Source organism: Saccopteryx leptura, chromosome 1 (genome assembly GCF_036850995.1).
Source record: "Saccopteryx leptura isolate mSacLep1 chromosome 1, mSacLep1_pri_phased_curated, whole genome shotgun sequence".
NCBI classification, from domain to species: Eukaryota; Metazoa; Chordata; class Mammalia; order Chiroptera; family Emballonuridae; genus Saccopteryx; species Saccopteryx leptura.
Window position 1 is genome coordinate 252,099,026 of NC_089503.1, and position 17,841 is coordinate 252,116,866.

Here is a 17,841-nt window from a genome sequence, read left to right on the forward strand (position 1 = left end):
CCGGGTTCGATTCCCGGCCAGGGCACACAGGAGAAGCGCCCATCTGCTTCTCCACCCCTCCCCCTCTCCTTCCTCTCTGTCTCTCTCTTCCCCTCCCGTAGCCAAGGCTCCATTGGAGCAAAGATGGCCGGGGCGCTGGGGATGGCTCTGTGGCCTCTGCCTCAGGCGCTGGGGTAACTCTGGTCGCAATGGAGCAACGCCCCAGATGGGCAGAGCATCGCCCCCTGGTGGGCGTTCCGGGTGGACCCCTGTCGGGTGTCTGTCTGACTGCCTCCCCGCTTCAGAAAAATACAAAAAAAAAAAAAAGAACAGAAAAGCAAAGGACAAGTCAAAGAAAATTGTTTGATTATGCAAATGAGATGAAAAACCAACTTTTATTTAATTGATGAAAATGCACTGTACAAAAGGCTGAAAGTACTGGAGTAGCTGCAGGTTCCCTGCTCCCCTAATTTTTGTGAACAACTCACGAATGGAATTTTTTAAAAAAAGAAAAAAAAAGCCTGACCAGGCGGTGGCACAGTGGATAGAGCATTGTACTGGGATGCGGAAGGAACCAGGTTCGAGACCCCGTGGTTGCCAGTTTGAGTGCAGGCTCATCTGGTTTGAGCAAAAGCTCACCAGCTTGGACCCAAGGTCAAGCAAGGGGTTACTCGGTCTGCTGAAGGCCCATGGTCAAGGCACATATGAGAAAGCAATCAATGAACAACTAAGGTGTAGCAACGAAAAACTGATGATTGATGCTTCTCATCTCTCTGCGTTCCTGTCTGTCTATCCTTATCTATCCCTCTCTTTGACTCTCTCTCTGTCCCTGTAAAAAAAAAAAAAAAGGGATACCAGACCCCATTATAAACCAAATGATCTCGTGGTTTTTTTGTTTGTTTTTTTTTTCCAGAGAAGGGTCTTTAATTTTCCCTCAAGTCTCAAAAGATCCTAACAAACCCAGATTTAGATTAGGGCCTCAGGGTTGGGCCTTGAACAGCAGTCTTTTCTTGGGGGAGGAAATAGGAGGACAGGGCTGTCTAGAGGGGTTGAAAAGGGCTCCAGCTAGACGTGGCACCTCCCTTAACTCATACAAGGCTGGGCCTAATGAAAAAGCTTTATTAGCACAAAAAGGAGAGGCTTCCAAGCTGGGAAGCAGTCCTCCTCACTGTCTGCATGGCTCTCGGAAATTTGGAGCTGCCAGAGTTCTATTCTTAACATGGTCCCAATGAGATGGAAACAGGTAGGACAAAGCAGGGGCAAATGGATTGGGCAGAGTTTCATGGGACCCCATGGTTTAGCTGTTAAGGAGTGAGCACTCATGTTTAGAGGCATGCCAAGTGTCTTTGTGAGCACTAGAAGAGATGCATATAGGTAGAGAGGTGGCTAACTGAGATCAGCACCAGTGCTGGGGGTTAAGAACTTCATGGATGTCTGACCTGTGGTGATGCAGTGGATGAAGCGTCAACCTGGAATGCTGAGGTCACCGGTTTGAAACCCTGGGCTTGCCTGGTCAAGGCACATACAGAAGTTGATGCTTCCTGATCCTTCCCCCCCTTCTCTCTCTCTGTCTCTATCTATCTATCTATCTATCTATCTATCTATCTATCTATCTATCTATCTATCTCCCTACCCCGTCTCTAAAAATAAATAAAATCTTAAAAAAAAAGAAGTCTGTGGGTTGTCCCTGGGAATGTCACCAGCTAAACCATGTTGAATTGCTTGCTAGTCCCCGTCTCAGGGAAAGCAGTTTGGCCAATGCAGTGGGAAATCCCACCCCATGTGATCTTTTTGCAGGGTAAAATGCATAGCCCATACAACTGTTCTTCACCATCCTGAATGAGAATAGACTGAGCTTCTGGAAGGCAGGAACTTCGGTTGTTTTTTTTGTTTGTTTGTTTTGTTTTTTGCAAGAGAGAAAGAGAGAGAGAGAGAGAGAGGTGAGGGACAGACAGGAAGGAGAGAGATGAGAAGCATCAACTCATAGTTGTGGCACTTTAGTTGTTCATTGATTGCTTTCTCATATGTGCCTTGACCAAGAGGCTCCAGCTGAGCTGGTGACCCCTTTCTCAAGCCAGCGACCTTGGGCTCAAGCTAGAGACATTGGCTTCAAGCCAGCGATCTTTGGGCTCAAGCCAGTGACCATGGGGTCATGTCTATGATCCCACGCTCAAGCTGGCGACCCTGCACTCAAGCTGGTGAGCCTGTGCTCAAGTTAGCAATCTTGGGGTTTCAAACCTGGGTCCCCAGTGTCCCAGGCCAACGCTCTATCTACTGCACCACTGCCTGGTCAGGCTTTTCTTTTCTTTTTAATTGACTTTACAGAGAGGCGGTGGGGGGAGCAAGAATTATCAACTCGTAGTTGTTTCATTTTTGTTATTCATTGGTTTCTTATAGTATGTGCCTTGACTGGGCAAGCCCAGGGTTTTGAACCAGCAACCTCAGCATTCCAGACTGACACTTTACCCACTGCATCACCACAGGTCAGGCATTTCTGTTCATCTGTGTACCATTCTACCCCCCATAAAAGTCACTAATAAATATCTGGTAAACGAACAAATAGGCCTGACCTGTGGTGGCGCAGTAGATAAAGCGTCAACCTGGAAACACTGAGGTTGCCGGTTCAAAACCCTGGCTTGCCTAGTCAAGGCACATATGGGAGTTGATGCTTCCTGCTCCTCCCCCTTCTCTCTCTCTCTCTCTCCCCTTTCCTCTTTCCTCTCTAAAATGAATAAATAAATAATAAAAAAAAGAACAAATGAATCGATATGTCATCATTACGAGCTGGGACCAGTCAGTGGACAGCAGTGCCAGAGCTGGCCTCTGTCGGAGGAAGTGTGGTAGTTTGTGTTTCTATGCTGCCCATGTCTGGGCAGGGCCACTTCTCTTTTAGGACTATAGGGCCTTAGCACATGCAGTAGGGGGTGAGTCTCTATGTTTTCCAGATGGGTGTCCCAATGCCAGAGGTTCCTGTCTCCATCACACCCCTCTGGCCAGGTCAGCCTTTGATATCACTAGCAGTCATGCCCATAGTCTTGCCCCAGAGTCTTGGTTCAGTCCTGTTGCTACAGGTCAGGTGTGAGGCTTGGGAGTCCTGAGTGTGCAGGTGCCATGACCCCCAAATGCCGTCTTTATTCTGACCGAGGCCTCTATCCTGTCCTCTGGCACCCTAAGAAGGGTGCTGCTGAATGGGATATGTCTGCCACTGTTCAATTCAGGACACACTGGTGGAGGCCCTGTCCAGGGACAGGCTCAGGGTGGTGTGTTCAGCTTCATGGCGACTGCCTCTTGGGCCTTCTGTAGCTTGTATTCCCGGATCTTCCGCTGGCGGTTATAGAGGTAAGCAGCTGTGCACACAGTGCCCAAGGTGACTGCAGCTGCCACCAGAATGATGACCATGTTATTCGGCTGGGCTGTATGGAGAACAATAAGGGGAGGTGGGGGTTTGGCCAGGCTCACTGCCCCTGCCCTGCCCTGCCCTGAACACTGGCACACTTACAGATCACGTTCACAACCACTTCACGTGTGACTGCACCAAGACGGCTGGTGGCCTTACACGTATAGGTGCCTGAAATAGTCCACTTGACAGGCCTCAGGTCCCCAATGGGGAGCAAAGCCTCATCCTTTTTCCGGCGACAGTCTAGCTTGGGGGTTGGGTTCCCCTTGGCCTCACACCTCAGAGTCTGCTGGGAGCCTTCCTGCCAAGTCCAGTTTCCGAGGCAATCCCTCTCATCTAGTCGGGGGCCATCTGGAGAAACAAGATGAGCTATGGAGTTAGGGACCAGGACACCCCTCAACACCCAAGACTGGAGCACTTAGGTGGGGAACCCAGGGTGAGGACAGAGGTAGGCTTGGGAAGACAGGAGCTCATTGGGTCTTAGGAGGTAGGCCTTGGAGGTCAGGGGTCATTGTCCAGCGGCCCCACTCACAGAGGACATGGAGCTCCTGGGTCTTGTTCTTATACAGCATCTGCCCAGCCACCTCCAGGGCAGCAGAACATGAGAAGTTACGCCCGTTGTCCTCGGCAGTGGCATTCAGCTTCAACTGGGCACTGGAGTCTGGAGGCTTGGTGGGGGCCCCGCTTAGCGTCACCACAGCTCCGGCATGGGCCTTGCACTCCACGATCACCACAGTCGACTCAAAGACCTCAAACTTGTTTCCAAGGTCCTCGAATGGACTGTGGTGAACTCGGAGGGTCAGGCTGGGAGCTGGGAAGCCTGGGGGAGGAGCACACAGTGAACTTCACCCCTAGTTCTGGCCCCACCCCTCAGAGGCCCCACACTGGTTTCTACTTACTGTAGATAGTCACATTTTCCTGAGTCCTCTGATCCTGGTTTCCCAGCATCACTGCACATGTCAGCTGTCGGATGCCTTCGTCCTTCCCAGTCACGTTGACCCAAGCAGTGGCCGAGAGGAAGTCCTTGCTGTACTTGACTGTGGGTTCCAGCCTCTGGTCCTCCAGTGCAAGGTGGACCCGAGCCTCTGAGACTGGGAAAAGCCCATCCAGGGTGCAGTTCACGGGCCAGTGTGTACCCACTTCCATGATCCGGGGGGTAGCAAGACGTGGGCGGATCTTTGGCAGGACTAGCCAGAGAGGATGGGTGTGAACAGAGAAGAGACTGAAGCCCTTTCCTGTAGCATTTTCATTCCGTCACCTGGAACTCCTCTTCCCAGGAAACTGCCCCGGACACTTGCACCCTTTATCCTGGGTCATAGCCTTCTCAGAAGATCCTGTGTTCCATTCAGCTCATCCCTCAACACCCCACCCTAAAGGCCAAGAACATGCTCTGCCCAAAAGCCTTTGCAATCTCGGTCACTACTTTCTCAGTACCCGCATAGCTAGGAGTCCCTCCTTCCCAGAAACCCTGCACCCCAAGCAGGAACACTGCCTAAGCCTGGTCTCTTACAGACTCCCCAATATCTCACCGAAGGTTCGGAGCTGTCTGGAGACTGAGCTGTTCTGGAACAGTCCCAGCCCAAGGGAATGAAGGTCCAGTTCTGTGCGGCAAGAGAAATTGGTGCCATGGTCATCTCTGCGTGCCAGCACCGTGGCTGTGACCTCAGCAGGCTCCTTGACCACAGGCTGCTGATTCAGCACCTCCTCCCCTCGGAGCAGCGCCACGGAGAGGTGGGCCCGGGGTGCCCCTCCCTTCACCTGGCAACGTAGGGTGAGGTTTTCACCCACAGGCTGCCAGTGGGGCAGGGATGCCAGGTCCACGCGCTCTGGGAACCCTGGGGGAGGAGAGAGGGAGTGTCATGTGAACTGGACAGGACACCCACCAGCAGGGGGCACTGGGGCGCCGCACCTGGGCCAGGGAAGCCTCGCCACTCTCTCTCCCCTAAACACACCCCAAACCACCTAAGCCATACAGGAATGTTAAGAACTTCAGGGGAAACCTGTGAGAAGTCCCCAAGTGGTTGTGAAGGGGCAAAAACAATTCTTTATTCACTGCAGTATCTAAGACTGAAAAGTGAAAAAGAACCTCCCAGCCTATTACCAGGTATCAGGTGAAATAAACAGTAAATCTCAGCTGCCCAGTCCATTAGAGATTGTTTTAAAAAGACTCCTCCTCCCCCTTCTCCTATCTTGGTCATATTTTTCTCTGTAGAGCCCCTCACCCTCTGATGTACAAGATCATCTACTCCAGCGGTTCTCAACCTGTGGGTCGCGACCCCGGTGGGGTCACCTAAAGCCATCGGAAAATACATAATGCATATCAGGTATTTACATTCCGAATCATAACTGTAGCAAAATTACAGTTTTGAAGTAGCCACCAAAATTATTTTTTGGTTTGGGGTCACCTCAACATGAGGAACTGTATTGCGGGATCACAGCATTAGAAAGGTTGAGAACCACTGATCTACTCAGTGAACTGTTCCTCCTCAATTTCCTCCCATGGAATGTCAGCCCAGGAGGCAGGGATTTTTGTTTGCTTTGTGTCCGTCATGTTGTTGGTACACAGTAGATACTCTATAGTTTTAGAAAGAATGAGGTTGAGCCACCCACACTGATTTGAGGACTTTCAGGAGCCTGTTTTAAGGGCTTTCCCTGAATGTGTTGTGTGATCCCCTGAAATGTTAAAAATGTAAGAACAACCCACAGACACTCAAAATGCAACTCTGAATAACCCCTGAAAACACAACTTGTGGGCTTGGTTTTTGCAGGTCGGGGTTTCCACTCTGCACCAGGTAACAGAATTCAGAGCCTAAACTGCCTGTGAAAATTTACAATAGAATCCTGGTGAGCCTGACCTGTGGTGGCGCAGTGGTTAAACATTGACCTGGAAATGCTGAGGTCACCGGTTCAAAACCCTGGGCTTGCCTGGTCAAGGCATATATGGGAGTTGATGCTTCCTGCTCCTCCCCCCTTTCTCTCTCTCTCTCTCTAACTCTCTCTCCTCTCTAAAATGAATAAATAAATAAATAAATAAATAAATAAATAAAATTAAAAAGAATCCTGGTGAGCTGTGACTTAGTGCTGAAATCCCCCCAGGCTCTGCAGGGAGGGATCTAGAGGGCTCAGAGTCACTGTCCCCTTCTTAAAAAGCACTGAAATGCCACTCAGTGATGCTGTTAAAGTGTCAGGGACTTGGGTTTGGTTCCTAGCTTTTTTGCTTTTTTACAATGTCTATGGGTGAGTGACTTTGGCTCTAAAACAGTCCCAGCCCCCAGAGCTGCAAAAACAAAGCCTCGGTTTCCTGTGCTGTAAAGTGGGGCTATTGGAAGTAGGACTATTATTAATCCATTTTAAAAGGTTGAGTGAGTGAGTGTAAATGGGCATAAGGTTTCCTTTTAGGGTGATGAAAATGTTCTAAAATTAGATTGTGGCGATGTTTGTACAACTCTATAAACACTAAAATTCATTGAACTGCACACTATAAAGCTGGTTCTTTAAAAAAAAAAAAAAAAAAAAAAAGGCTGAGAAACCCTCAGACATCCAGCTTTGACATTTAATCATCTGCTGCAAACCTCAACTTGCAGAGCTAGAGGTCCTCTTGAACCTCAACCCCCACATCTCCAAGCCCAGCCCTTTGCCCTGAAAGCCAGACTGGTGAAATAGGTCTGTCCCTCTTCTTGACCCCCTACCTTCAGTCCCTCACCAAGTCCAGGTCACTCTGCTCTTCATATATTTGTCAGTTTTTCTGTTCCTGTACTCAGCCACTGCCCACAACACGTATGGCTTAGACAAGGCCCTCGGCCAACTGTTCTCTGGCTTCCCACATGTCTAGCCTCCTGCTAGCTAGATCCCTGGCCTGCTCACACACTCTATCACCCTGAGAAGAAGTTCCCAACTCCTCGGCCTGGCATATGAAGACCTGCCAACCTCAGCTCCAGCCTCAAGCAATCTGTTTGTGTTCAGCCCCTCCTGCCTTCCCAACCCCGGAGCAGTATGTTTCCCCACTCCAAACCTTCCCACAGGCTGTTCTCTCTGCCCAGAATGCTTGTCTACAAACTCCTATGCATCCTTCAAGGCCCAGTTAGGGGTCACCTCCTGTGGAATTATCACTAAGCTTTCTAGAGAAAGCTTGACTACCCAGGGATGCCCCTCATCTTTCCACTGATGGTGGGGCAGGACCAAGTCACAGTGGCTCTTAGATGACACCCCTGCTACTGTGTGCCAGCTATGTGCTCCATTTCACAGAGGCGGAAACTAAGGCAAAGTTCGGTGCCCAGAGTTACAGTGGGAGAAAGTGGTAGAGCTGGCACTCACATCTGAAGGGCTGGGCTTTCAACTATCAGGCCAAGCTGTGGAAGGTCCTTCTAGGAAGTTTCCCCAGGGTTTATAGAGGCAACCGGGAATGTTTGGGGTCTTCCCCCACCTGGCCAACATCTGCTCAGACATCCTCAAAATCAGAAGCAAAGCTGATATTTACCCAAAGGCTTCCTCACCCAGACACCATGAAGATGGAATGTCCTTCATGCCTCACCGTGTCTTTATACCCCTCCCAGGAGGTCTCATATGAAAGTCAATCAAGAAGCTATGTCCCCCACAGTCACCCAATTAGTAAGGGCTATGCTGGGACTGGAACCCTAGGCTGTCTAATCCCAAAGCCAGTTGGTCAATTCTTTCCTTCCTTCCTCCTTCCTCCCTCCCTCCTTTCCTTCCTTCCTTCCTTCCTTCCTTCCTTCCTTCCTTCCTTCCTTCCTTCCTTCCTTCCTTCCCTCCTTCCTTCCTTCCTTCCTCCCTCCCTCCCTCCCTCCCTCCCTCCTTTCCTTCCTTTTTGGTTTGTTTTATTCTAATTTGAATTTTATGTATTGCCTATGGTCATAGTAACTCATTCTCACAGTTCAAAATGCTCAAAGGTAAAAAGGAAGGAAGAAGGAAGGAAGGAAGGAAGGAAGGAAGGAAGGAAGGAAGGAAGGAAGGAAAAGGAAAGGAGAAGAAAGAAAGAAAGAAAGAAAGAAAGAGAAAAGAAAGAAAAAGAAAGAAAGAAAGAGAGAAAGAAAGAGAGAAAGAAAAAAAGAAAGGAAAGGAGAGGAAAGGGAAAAAAAGTACAAGGAGAAAAAACTCACTCCTGCCCTCTCCTGGAGCCCCCTCCCCCTCCCCAAACTAATATGGTCATTTCTTTCAGTAAACACAGCCTCCCTCACCCCACTCCTGCCACTCCCTAACACCCAGAATGGCATGCCACTCATTCTGGGCATACCTTACTTCTTTTGAACTTGACCTGTCTAGACCCTTAGAGCACACTCTCTTTTGGAACAAAAGGAGCTTCCTCAGTCTTGTACACAGTTGTATACTATTCCACTATATAGTCAAATCATACTTTATCTCCAGCCCTTAACATTTGAGAGGCTTGCAAACTTATGTGCCCTTCCAAATCAAACTGCAGTGAATAACCCCACCCCTAGTTCCCTTGTGGGCGGGCACACATGTAAACGCATTTCCCAGGAGTAGGGTTTCCGTGTCAAAGGACACATGCACGTATCATTTGAGGAACTGAGGCCCACTTCTCTCTGAAAGCCAAGGTTGTGCTTCCTTATGTTCCCACACGGTCAGCAGTGTCCCAGCACTGCCTGCTGTCCTATAGTCTTGCCAGCACAGCTGTTACTATTTCCATTGTTACTAATATGTGAAAAAAGCCACCTCAGGGCTAGCTTTAATTTGCATCTTTTAAAAAAGAGTCAGGCACTGGCAGAGTAGTTAAGTTGGTTGGAGTATTATTATCCTATAAGCCAAGGTTGTGGGTTCAATCCTCAGTTAGGGCAGATACAAGAATCAATCAATGAATGCATAGATAGTTGGAACAATGGATTGATGTTTCACTCTCTCTCCCTTCCTTTCTCTCTAAATCAATAAATTAAAAAAAAGATTATAAGCCACATATTAAAGAGTCAGATCTAAGGTCTTGTCAGTGGCCTAGAGAGCCAGCATTCTCAAATGTGCTGAATCTCTATTGATGCTCTAACTACATCCTAGGAAGTTCAAGGAAGGGTTTCAAATGATAAGGAGGCTTTCTGAAGATGTGCCCACCTGCCCTTCATTGAGAACCTCCCTGGGCCCACCACCAAACTTCAAAGGCATTCACAGACTGCTGGGGACTCCCCTGCCCACCTTCCCCACCCAACATGCCTAGTCCAGCCCCTGGGCCCAGCCACTCACAGTACACAGTGATCGACGTTGAAGCTGCCGACTGCTTAGTGCCACAGTTTGAGAAGCACATTGGTCTGCTGTTATCTTGTATGTCACTAAGTTCATAGGTCACCCAGTGGGACCCACTGGCCACAACACTCTTTGTCAGTGGAGTCTCTAGACCCAAAATGGGATGTTGATCACAGGAGGCTGTGCAGTTCACCTTCATGGAGCCACCTCGGGGTATGATGGCTTCTAGGGGCTTCACTGATGTTTGGGCAGCTCCAGGCCCTGGAACAAAAGTGTGAAGAGGAGAAAGGCATTATGAATTGGGATCATCAACATTCCTGGGTCCCCAGCCTGTGCTGGGGTCACAGCCTTAAACAAGACAAAACTCTCTGCCATTAGTGTGGGAGACAGAAAAAAATCATAAGCAAACAGGATAATTAATAACTGATGTTAATAAGAGCTCTGACAAAAACAAAACAGTGTGATAGAACAGACAGTGACTTGGCAGCAGGGTAGTGTGTGAACAGAGATATAAAAGATAAGAAGGGCCATACAAAGGAAAGGGAAATGAGTTCCAGAATGCAAAGGTCCTGGGGCAGAGTGTCTGGAGCCCAGTCAGCAAAGGGAAAGAGGTGGGGTAAATGAGGTCAGAAGATCATGCAGGCAGTGTAAGCCATTCCAAGGAAGTGTTTTTCACTTTTCATTCTGAGAACAATGGGGAGCCATTGGAAGATTTCAGCAGAAGAGGGACATGGCATCACTGTCCTCACACCCAAGAGGTCAGGTGCAGGGGTTAGCCTTCTGGAATTGAGGTGTTGTTTTTTTTTTGTATTTTTCTGAAGCTGGAAACGGGGAGAGACAGTCAGACAGACTCCCGCATGCGCCCGACCGGGATCCACCCGGCACGCCCACCAGGGGCGAGGCTCTGCCCACCAGGGGGCGACGCTCTGCCGTGACCAGAGCCACTCTAGTGCCTGGGGCAGAGGCCAAGGAGCCATCCCCAGCGCCAGGGCCATCTTTTGCTCCAATGGAGCCTTGGCTGCGGGAGGGGAAGAGAGACAGAGAGGAAGGAGGGGGGGGTGGAGAAGCAAATGGGCGCTTCTCCTATGTGCCCTGGCCGGGAATCGAACCCGGGTCCCCCGCACGCCAGGCCGACGCTCTACCGCTGAGCCAACCGGCCAGGGCCTGGAATGGAGGGGTTTTAATCAAGCTGGTTCCTCATTCCCTTTGACAAGTGGTCTCCTCTCTCTGGCCCCAGTTTCCTCATCTGTAAGGTGGGTGAGTATAGTCCCTCCCCACACACACACACAACACGCCAACCCTGCTAATGAAAGTAACTCAAAGGACAGGGCAGGGAGCAAGTAGTCTCAGGTAAGGAAAGGGATTGTGTTAGCTCCCTCAGACCTTGGTGCCTCCAACACTGAAAAGATGTCTTTCTGAGCCCCTCCCTCCTACAATACCCCCAAAGATTCCTGCCCTCAGCTTTGGGCCCACTCTATCTATCTAGGGTGGGAGTGGGGTGTGAAAACAGCTCTCTGAGAGTAATCCAGAGCTCATTCCCATTTCACAGAGGGAAATGGTGAGAAGAGGGGAGGTTAGTCAGGAAGCAGTAGAATCGGGACTTCAGTCTACATTAGACCATTTTGTAGAGCTGGTAACCATGGTGTCCATCTTCCACTCTCCTGCTCTCCCACCCTGCCCACCACTTGAGATTCTCCAACCCCCTTCTCCTCTCCCTCCAGGTTGGAGTTAGTGGAGGGCTGCTGGGGAATCTCACTTCTCAGCCTCTGGTCCTTGGGCAAGTCAGGCCTGGAATTCCCCTGAGCAGAAGCATGTCTGGACTTCCCCAAGGGCAGGAAAGGAGGAACAAAAAGTACATAAGGTGTGGGGGTCCCCAGTCCGCTCAGAGGGTAACCACATCCCATACCACCTGACAGTCTCTTAGGGGCAGATGTGCATTAGGCTAGGTGACACCAAGGCAAGGTGGACACAATTACGTTATTGTCCTCTATTTTACAGCTGAGAAACTGAGGCTGGGTAGGCTCAGCCTATAGCCCCAGGTCACACACTGAGGGGGATGCAGTTTCTGGATTCGAGCCTATGGCATCTGACTCTTTAAAAAGATTTTATTTATTGATAGAGAGGAGAGAGAGAGAGAGAGAGAGAGAGAGAGAGAGAGAGAGAGAGAGAAAGACAGGGGAACAGGAGCAGGAAGCATCAACTCATAGTAGTTGTTTCTCATATGTGTCTTGATCAGGCAAGCCCAAGGTTTCCCGCTGCCACCTCAGCCTTCAGGTCGGCGCTTTAGCCACTGAGCCACCACAGGTCAGGCTACGCTTGACTTTCAATGGATGGCTCTAGCCCCAACTTCCAGTAAAGAACTACCTAAAACGAATGACTTTGTCCCTAGCCAGTGGAGAGCCGATCCCCCACCACCACCACCACCGCTCTCAGGGCGCAGCCCGGATTCCGGGCGCTGGTCAGACGACAGCCCCATCCTCGACTCACCTGGGAGCAGAGCCCCAAGCAGGGCCAGGAGCGCTGGCAGCGGGGGCCGGGCGACGATGGCAACCATAGCAACCTAGGCAGAGAAAACCTTAGAATCGTGGAAGTGAGGCTGTTCGCAGCGCGGACTTTGACCAGCAGCTTGCACATCCCTTTATAGTGGCTGGCCACAGGGGGCCGAAGGGCGGTGCTGCCTTCCCGGAAACCTCGTGCCCTCCCCTCCGGAACAAAGTTTTCTGGCATTTCCGGGTTGACAAGGTGCCGGGCCCCAGCCTGGCTGTGCCCCCTCGCTGGCCGCTGGAGCGCTGGAATTTCCTAATTGATGCAATTCAACCCGGATAGTGCTCTGGGCCCTAGTGGTCCGGTCCCCAGGCCAGATTAACCTTGATTCTGTGTTTACACTGTGCTGAGCGTCTACAACTACCCTTGAACAGTACGGACTGTTATCGTGCCCATTCCAGAGAGGGGTAAACTAAAGTTCTGAGATGCGAGGCGATTTGACTCCCAAGCGCCTGCAGCCCTCTTTGAACCTAGTAGAGTCGACGATCCCTCGCAGGGGAAGGGGCCTGGGAATCCTCCCGGGGCAGCTTCCATCAAATGTGTCCTGCACCCAAGGAGGACGTCCCTACCGAGCTGGCAGAGATTTCCGAAAAGCGCCAAAGCCGGACTAGGCACCTCCAGGCATCTGCATACCACGAGGGTGACGACACACAACGTTGTCACGTCCCAGGATACGCATCTTACCACCCATTGGCGCCCCTACTCCCGAGGTCTCGCTTCCCTTTTTCGCTTTGGCCGCGGGGGCGTCTTTACAGCTCCCAGAAAACGGAAGGAAGCTCGGTGGTCCCAGCAGGCGGAGCTCCCCGTTGCCATACCCAAGCTCATCAGGGAAACTGAGGCAGCCAACCTAGAGCGGGAAGGAGAGGTGCTCGAGGCCTTGCCTTTCCATAGGAAACCGAGAAAGCTCTTAGGCCCCTAAGTGGAGAGGGGAGAGGGGGCGCTCAAACACCTGCCCATGGCTTGCGGCTCTCCAAACGCGTACCCTAAAATTTGAACCTCAGGATCTAGCACTAAATGTGTGCAGGAATTTGACGGGGCTGGTTCCATTAGGGTGTTAGGGGCGTTCCACAGGCCCCCCCCCACGTCCCCATCCCTAAGGCCCCAGCCTCTGCGTGTGACCCCAAGTCACGTCATCCACCACGTCGAGGCTGGGAACTCTGAAGTATCCGAGCGCGCCAAGTGGTGGAGTCCAATGCTTCCTGTTGTGGGGCGCGCGCCGCGTCGCCATGGATACCCTTGAGGGGTCAGGGGTTCAACAAGCAGAGGGGGAAGAGAGTGGACCCGGGGGAAGCCCCCGCCTTTCCTCCTGCCAATGGGGCTGCAAGTCATTGGTCAGCCAGAAACGCGTCCCTCCGCCCTCCTCCCACAGTCGCGATGGCTCCTGCGGAGTTTCCACGGGGATCTTTCTTCATAGGGGGTGGAGGGTGCTAAATTCCCCTCCAGTGCAGAGTGAGGACCAGGGACGTCCCTGCCCCTCAGAGAGTCTGGGAAAATCCTGCGCGGGTGTCATTTTCTGGCGGATTTTTCACAGATTCGCATCGCGAGGTCCCTTGGCCTTGACTCGAAGTGCACGGGCCGCTAGCTCCCCCGCGCGGCCAGGTACCCTCTGCAGCCAGAAAAGCCTGGTTCTCTACACCGCTGCGCAGTGTTGATTGAGAGCCTCTTCTGTACCAGGCATCTTTCTAGATGCTGGAGACACACAATGAACAGAACGGAACAGAGCAAAAGTCTCTGCCATCGTGCTGAAGTAGTCTTAATGGGGGCGACAGACAAGAAACAAAAAGAAAATCTGCCTGACCTGTGCTGGCGCAGTGGATAAAGCATCGACCTGGAATGTTGAGGTCCCCGGTTTGAAATTCGAATTTGCCCGATCAAGGCACAAATGAAAAGCAGCTACTCCGAGTTGATGCTTTCTGCTTCTCCCCACCCCCTACCTTGTCTCTCTCTCTCTTCTCTCTAAAAAAATCAATAAATAAAATCTTTTTTTTTTTTTTCCCCCCTGTATTTTTCCGAAGCCGGAAACGGGGAGAGACAGACAGGATCCCGACCGGGATCCACCCGGCACGCCCACCAGGGGGCGACGCTCTGCCCACCAGGGGGCGATATTCTGCCCCTCCGGGGCGTCCCTCTGCTGCGACCAGAGCCACTCCAGCTCCTGGGGCAGAGGCCGAGGAGCCATCCCCAGGACCCGGGCCATCCTTGCTCCAATGGAGCCTCGCTGCGGGAGGGGAAGAGAGAGACAGAGAGGAAGGAGAGGGGGAGGGGTGGAGAAGCAGATGGGCGCTTCCCCTGTGTGCCCTGGCCGGGAATCGAACCCGGGACCCCTGAACGCCACGCCGACGCTCTACCACTGAGCCAACCGGCCAGGGCCTTGATTTTATTTTTTAAAGGTTTTATTTATTAGCCCTGACCGGGGCCTCGATTTTATTTTTTAAAGGTTTTATTTATTGGCCCTGGCCGGGGCCTCGATTTTATTTTTTAAAGATTTTATTTATTAGCCCTGGTGGGTTGGCTCAGTGGTAGAGCGTCGGCGTGGCGTTCAGGGGTCCCGGGTTCGATTCCCGGCCAGGGCACACAGGGGAAGCGCCCATCTGCTTCTCCACCCCTCCCTCTCTCCTTCCTCTCTGTCTCTCTCTTCCTCTCCCGCAGCGAGGCTCCATTGGAGCAAGGATGGCCCGGGCACTGGGGATGGCTCCTTGGCCTCTGCCCCAGGCGCTGGAGTGGCTCTGGTCGCGGCAGAGCGACGCCCCGGAGGGGCAGAACATCACCCCCTGGTGGGCAGAGCGTCGCCCCCTGGTGGGCGTGTCGAGTGGATCCCGGTCGGGATCCTGTCTGACTGTCTCTCCCCGTTTCCGGCTTCGGAAAAATACAAAAAATAAAATAAAATTGCCCTGGCCGGTTGGCTCAGCGGTAGAGCGTCGGCCTAGCGTGCGGAGGACCCGGGTTCGATTCCCGGCCAGGGCATACAGGAGAAGCGCCCATTTGCTTCTCCACCCCTCCGCCGCGCCTTCCTCTCTGCCTCTCTCTTCCCCTCCCGCAGCCAAGGCTCCATTGGAGCAAAGATGGCCCGGGCGCTGGGGATGGCTCTGTGGCCTCTGCCCCAGGCGCTAGAGTGGCTCTGGTCGCAACATGCGACGCCCAGGATGGGCAGAACATCGCCCCCTGGTGAGCAGAGTGTCGCCCCATGGTGGGCGTGCCGGGTGGATCCCGGTCGGGAGCATGCGGGAGTCTGTCTGACTGTCTCTCCCTGTTTCCAGCTTCAGAAAAATACAAAAAATAAAATAAAATCGTTGAAGTGTTAGTTTGCTACTAGTGCTAAGGAGAAAAAGTGAGGAAGGGGAGAGGTAATATGAGGGTTAATGTACTTTTAAATAGAGAATTCTGGGAAAGACTGAGTAGGTGACATTTGGGCTTAAACCATAGGGTGGTGAAGAGGATGCTGTGACAATATTAAGAAGATAATGTATCAGGCAAAGAACACTGAATGTGCAAAGGTCCTGAGGTAGGAACTGCCTTCAGGAACAGCCAGGAGGCCAGTGTGACTGGAATGCAGTAAGGAAGGTGGAGAGATGGAGGAGGGGAGGGCAGAAAGGGGGTGAGGCAGAGCATGCCTGTGCTTGTTTGCCTGAGTATGTGTGTAGGGGAGTGGGTATTTTGGCTTTTCCTCTGAGTGAGGTGAGAGCCATAGAGTGTTCTAAGCAGAGGAAGGTGTTTATAGGCACCCTCCTGAGACTGCAGGAGCTCCAATCAAGGGGTGGGAGGACAGGGTGGAAGACAGATGGGAGAGGAAGTGAATGCTCTAGTTCAGGCTAGTAACCATGGGGTCTGGACTGGACAGTGGCATTGGAGAAGTCAAATTTGGCATCTGTTTTGGTGGCAGAGCCAACTGGACTTGTTAAAACATGGGGGCAGGGCAGAACAAAGGATGACTCCTTGAGGTCCTGCTCTGAGACTCTGAGAGGGTGGAGGGTCATTTCCTGAGTGAGGAGGGATGGTAATGGCAGGAGGAACATGCACACTCCCCTTAATTTTTTTTCAAGGAAAAGGGAAGCATAGTCCCCAGTCCTTTGCTGCAGTTGCCAGGAAAGGAAGGGCTTCCTCCAGGATGCCAGGCAGTCTAGAACAGTCCAAGGAATAAGCCAAAGGCAGAGATATCTATGCCTAATTCCATGACATTATGCTTGCTCTCCCCTCAGCTTTGGTGTGGACACTTTGAGGTTTTCTCAGCTGGGAATGCTCTTTCCTCATCTCCGATATGGCCTGCTCCTACTTTCTTCGGGCCTGAGCCTACCCCCAAAACTTTCCTTTATTCCCCCCACCCCAATCCTGAGCCATGCCCTGTTCACTCCCTGTTCCTTGACTTAATGGGTTCATTACTGAAAGTTCCTTTACTTGATGAAATTCTTTTTTTGAGAGAGAGAGAGAGAGAGAGAGAGAGAGAGAGAGAGAGAGAGAGGTAGAAGTATTAACTTGTTGCTCCACTTAGTTATGCATTGATTGTTTCTCATCTATGCTTTGGGCAGGGACAGAACCGGTGACCTTGGGCTTAAGCTGATGACTCCAGGCCCTAGCCAGCAACCTTGGGTTTCAAACCAATGACCTTGGTGCTCTGGGTCCACGCTCTATCCACTGTGCCACCACCAATCAGGCCGACATTCTTTTTATTTATCTGATTGTCTATGACCTTTATTTCTGTGAACCCAAGAAAGGCAGGGACCCTGTCCGCCACAGAACCTGAATCAATGAATGATCATTTTAGCAGGTGATCAATACATAATAGGTGAATAAATGAAATTCTCTTGTCTCTGAGCATTCTGCACATGCTGTTCTTCCAGCACAGAATTCCCTTCCCACGATTTTTACAAAAGGTTCCTGAGAATTTCATTCACAAGATTGGCATGCAGGTAGTTTATCTGGAAGGTGATCCCAGGAAACACCTGAGCCAGGGGGAATCAAGGAAGGGAGACAGCAAAGGGGAACTTTAGTGGATTTCCCCTTTGGGGGCAAATGGAATTCATCTCATGGGGAATTTTTTTTTATTTTTTACAGAGACAGAGAGAGAGAGAGTCAGAGAGAGGGATAGACAGAGACAGACAGACAGGAACGGAGAGATGAGAAACATCAATCATTAGTTTTTCATTGAACATTGCACCACCTTAGTTGTTCATTGATTGCTTTCTCATATGTGCCTTGACTGCGGGCCTTCAGCAGACCAAGTAACCCTTTGCTCGAGCCAGCGACTTTGGGTCCAAGCTGGTGAGCTTTTTGCTCAAACCAGATGAGCCCACACTCAAGCTGGCGACCTCGGGGTCTCTAACCTGGGTCGTCAGCATCCCAGTCCGATGCTCTATCCACTGTGCCACCGCCTGGTCAGGCTCTTTCCTTTTTTTAAGATTCCACATATAAGTGAAATCATACAGTATTTGTTTTTGATTTACTTTTCTCTTAATATAATGCCCTTAAAGTCTATCCATGTTGTCATAAGTAGCAAGAGTTCCTCCTTTTTAATGATTGAATAACATCCCCTTGTGTGTATATGTGTGTGTGTGTGTATATATATATATATATATATATATATATATATATATATATATATATAATATATATGTTTTACATACATATATATATTACATCTTCTTTATCCATTCATCCATCATGGACACTAAGGCTGTTCCCATGCATTGGCTTCTGTAAATAATGAACATGGAGTTGCA

The 17,841-nt window shown here is 50.9% G+C and overlaps 1 protein-coding gene across 1 annotated transcript; it reads right to left on the reverse strand.

Annotated features, from left to right (window-relative positions):
- Nucleotides 1-818: 818 nt before the first annotated feature.
- Nucleotides 819-12,233, reverse strand: ICAM1 (intercellular adhesion molecule 1). Its single transcript, XM_066346687.1, has 7 exons — nt 12,071-12,233; nt 9,584-9,844; nt 4,906-5,211; nt 4,276-4,563; nt 3,909-4,196; nt 3,479-3,727; nt 819-3,392 (listed from the first exon to the last, which is right to left on the reverse strand). The coding sequence occupies exons 1-7, from the start codon at nt 12,135-12,137 to the stop codon at nt 3,232-3,234; spliced, it is 1,620 nt and encodes a 539-aa protein (XP_066202784.1). The 5' UTR covers nt 12,138-12,233; the 3' UTR covers nt 819-3,231.
- Nucleotides 12,234-17,841: the final 5,608 nt, after the last annotated feature.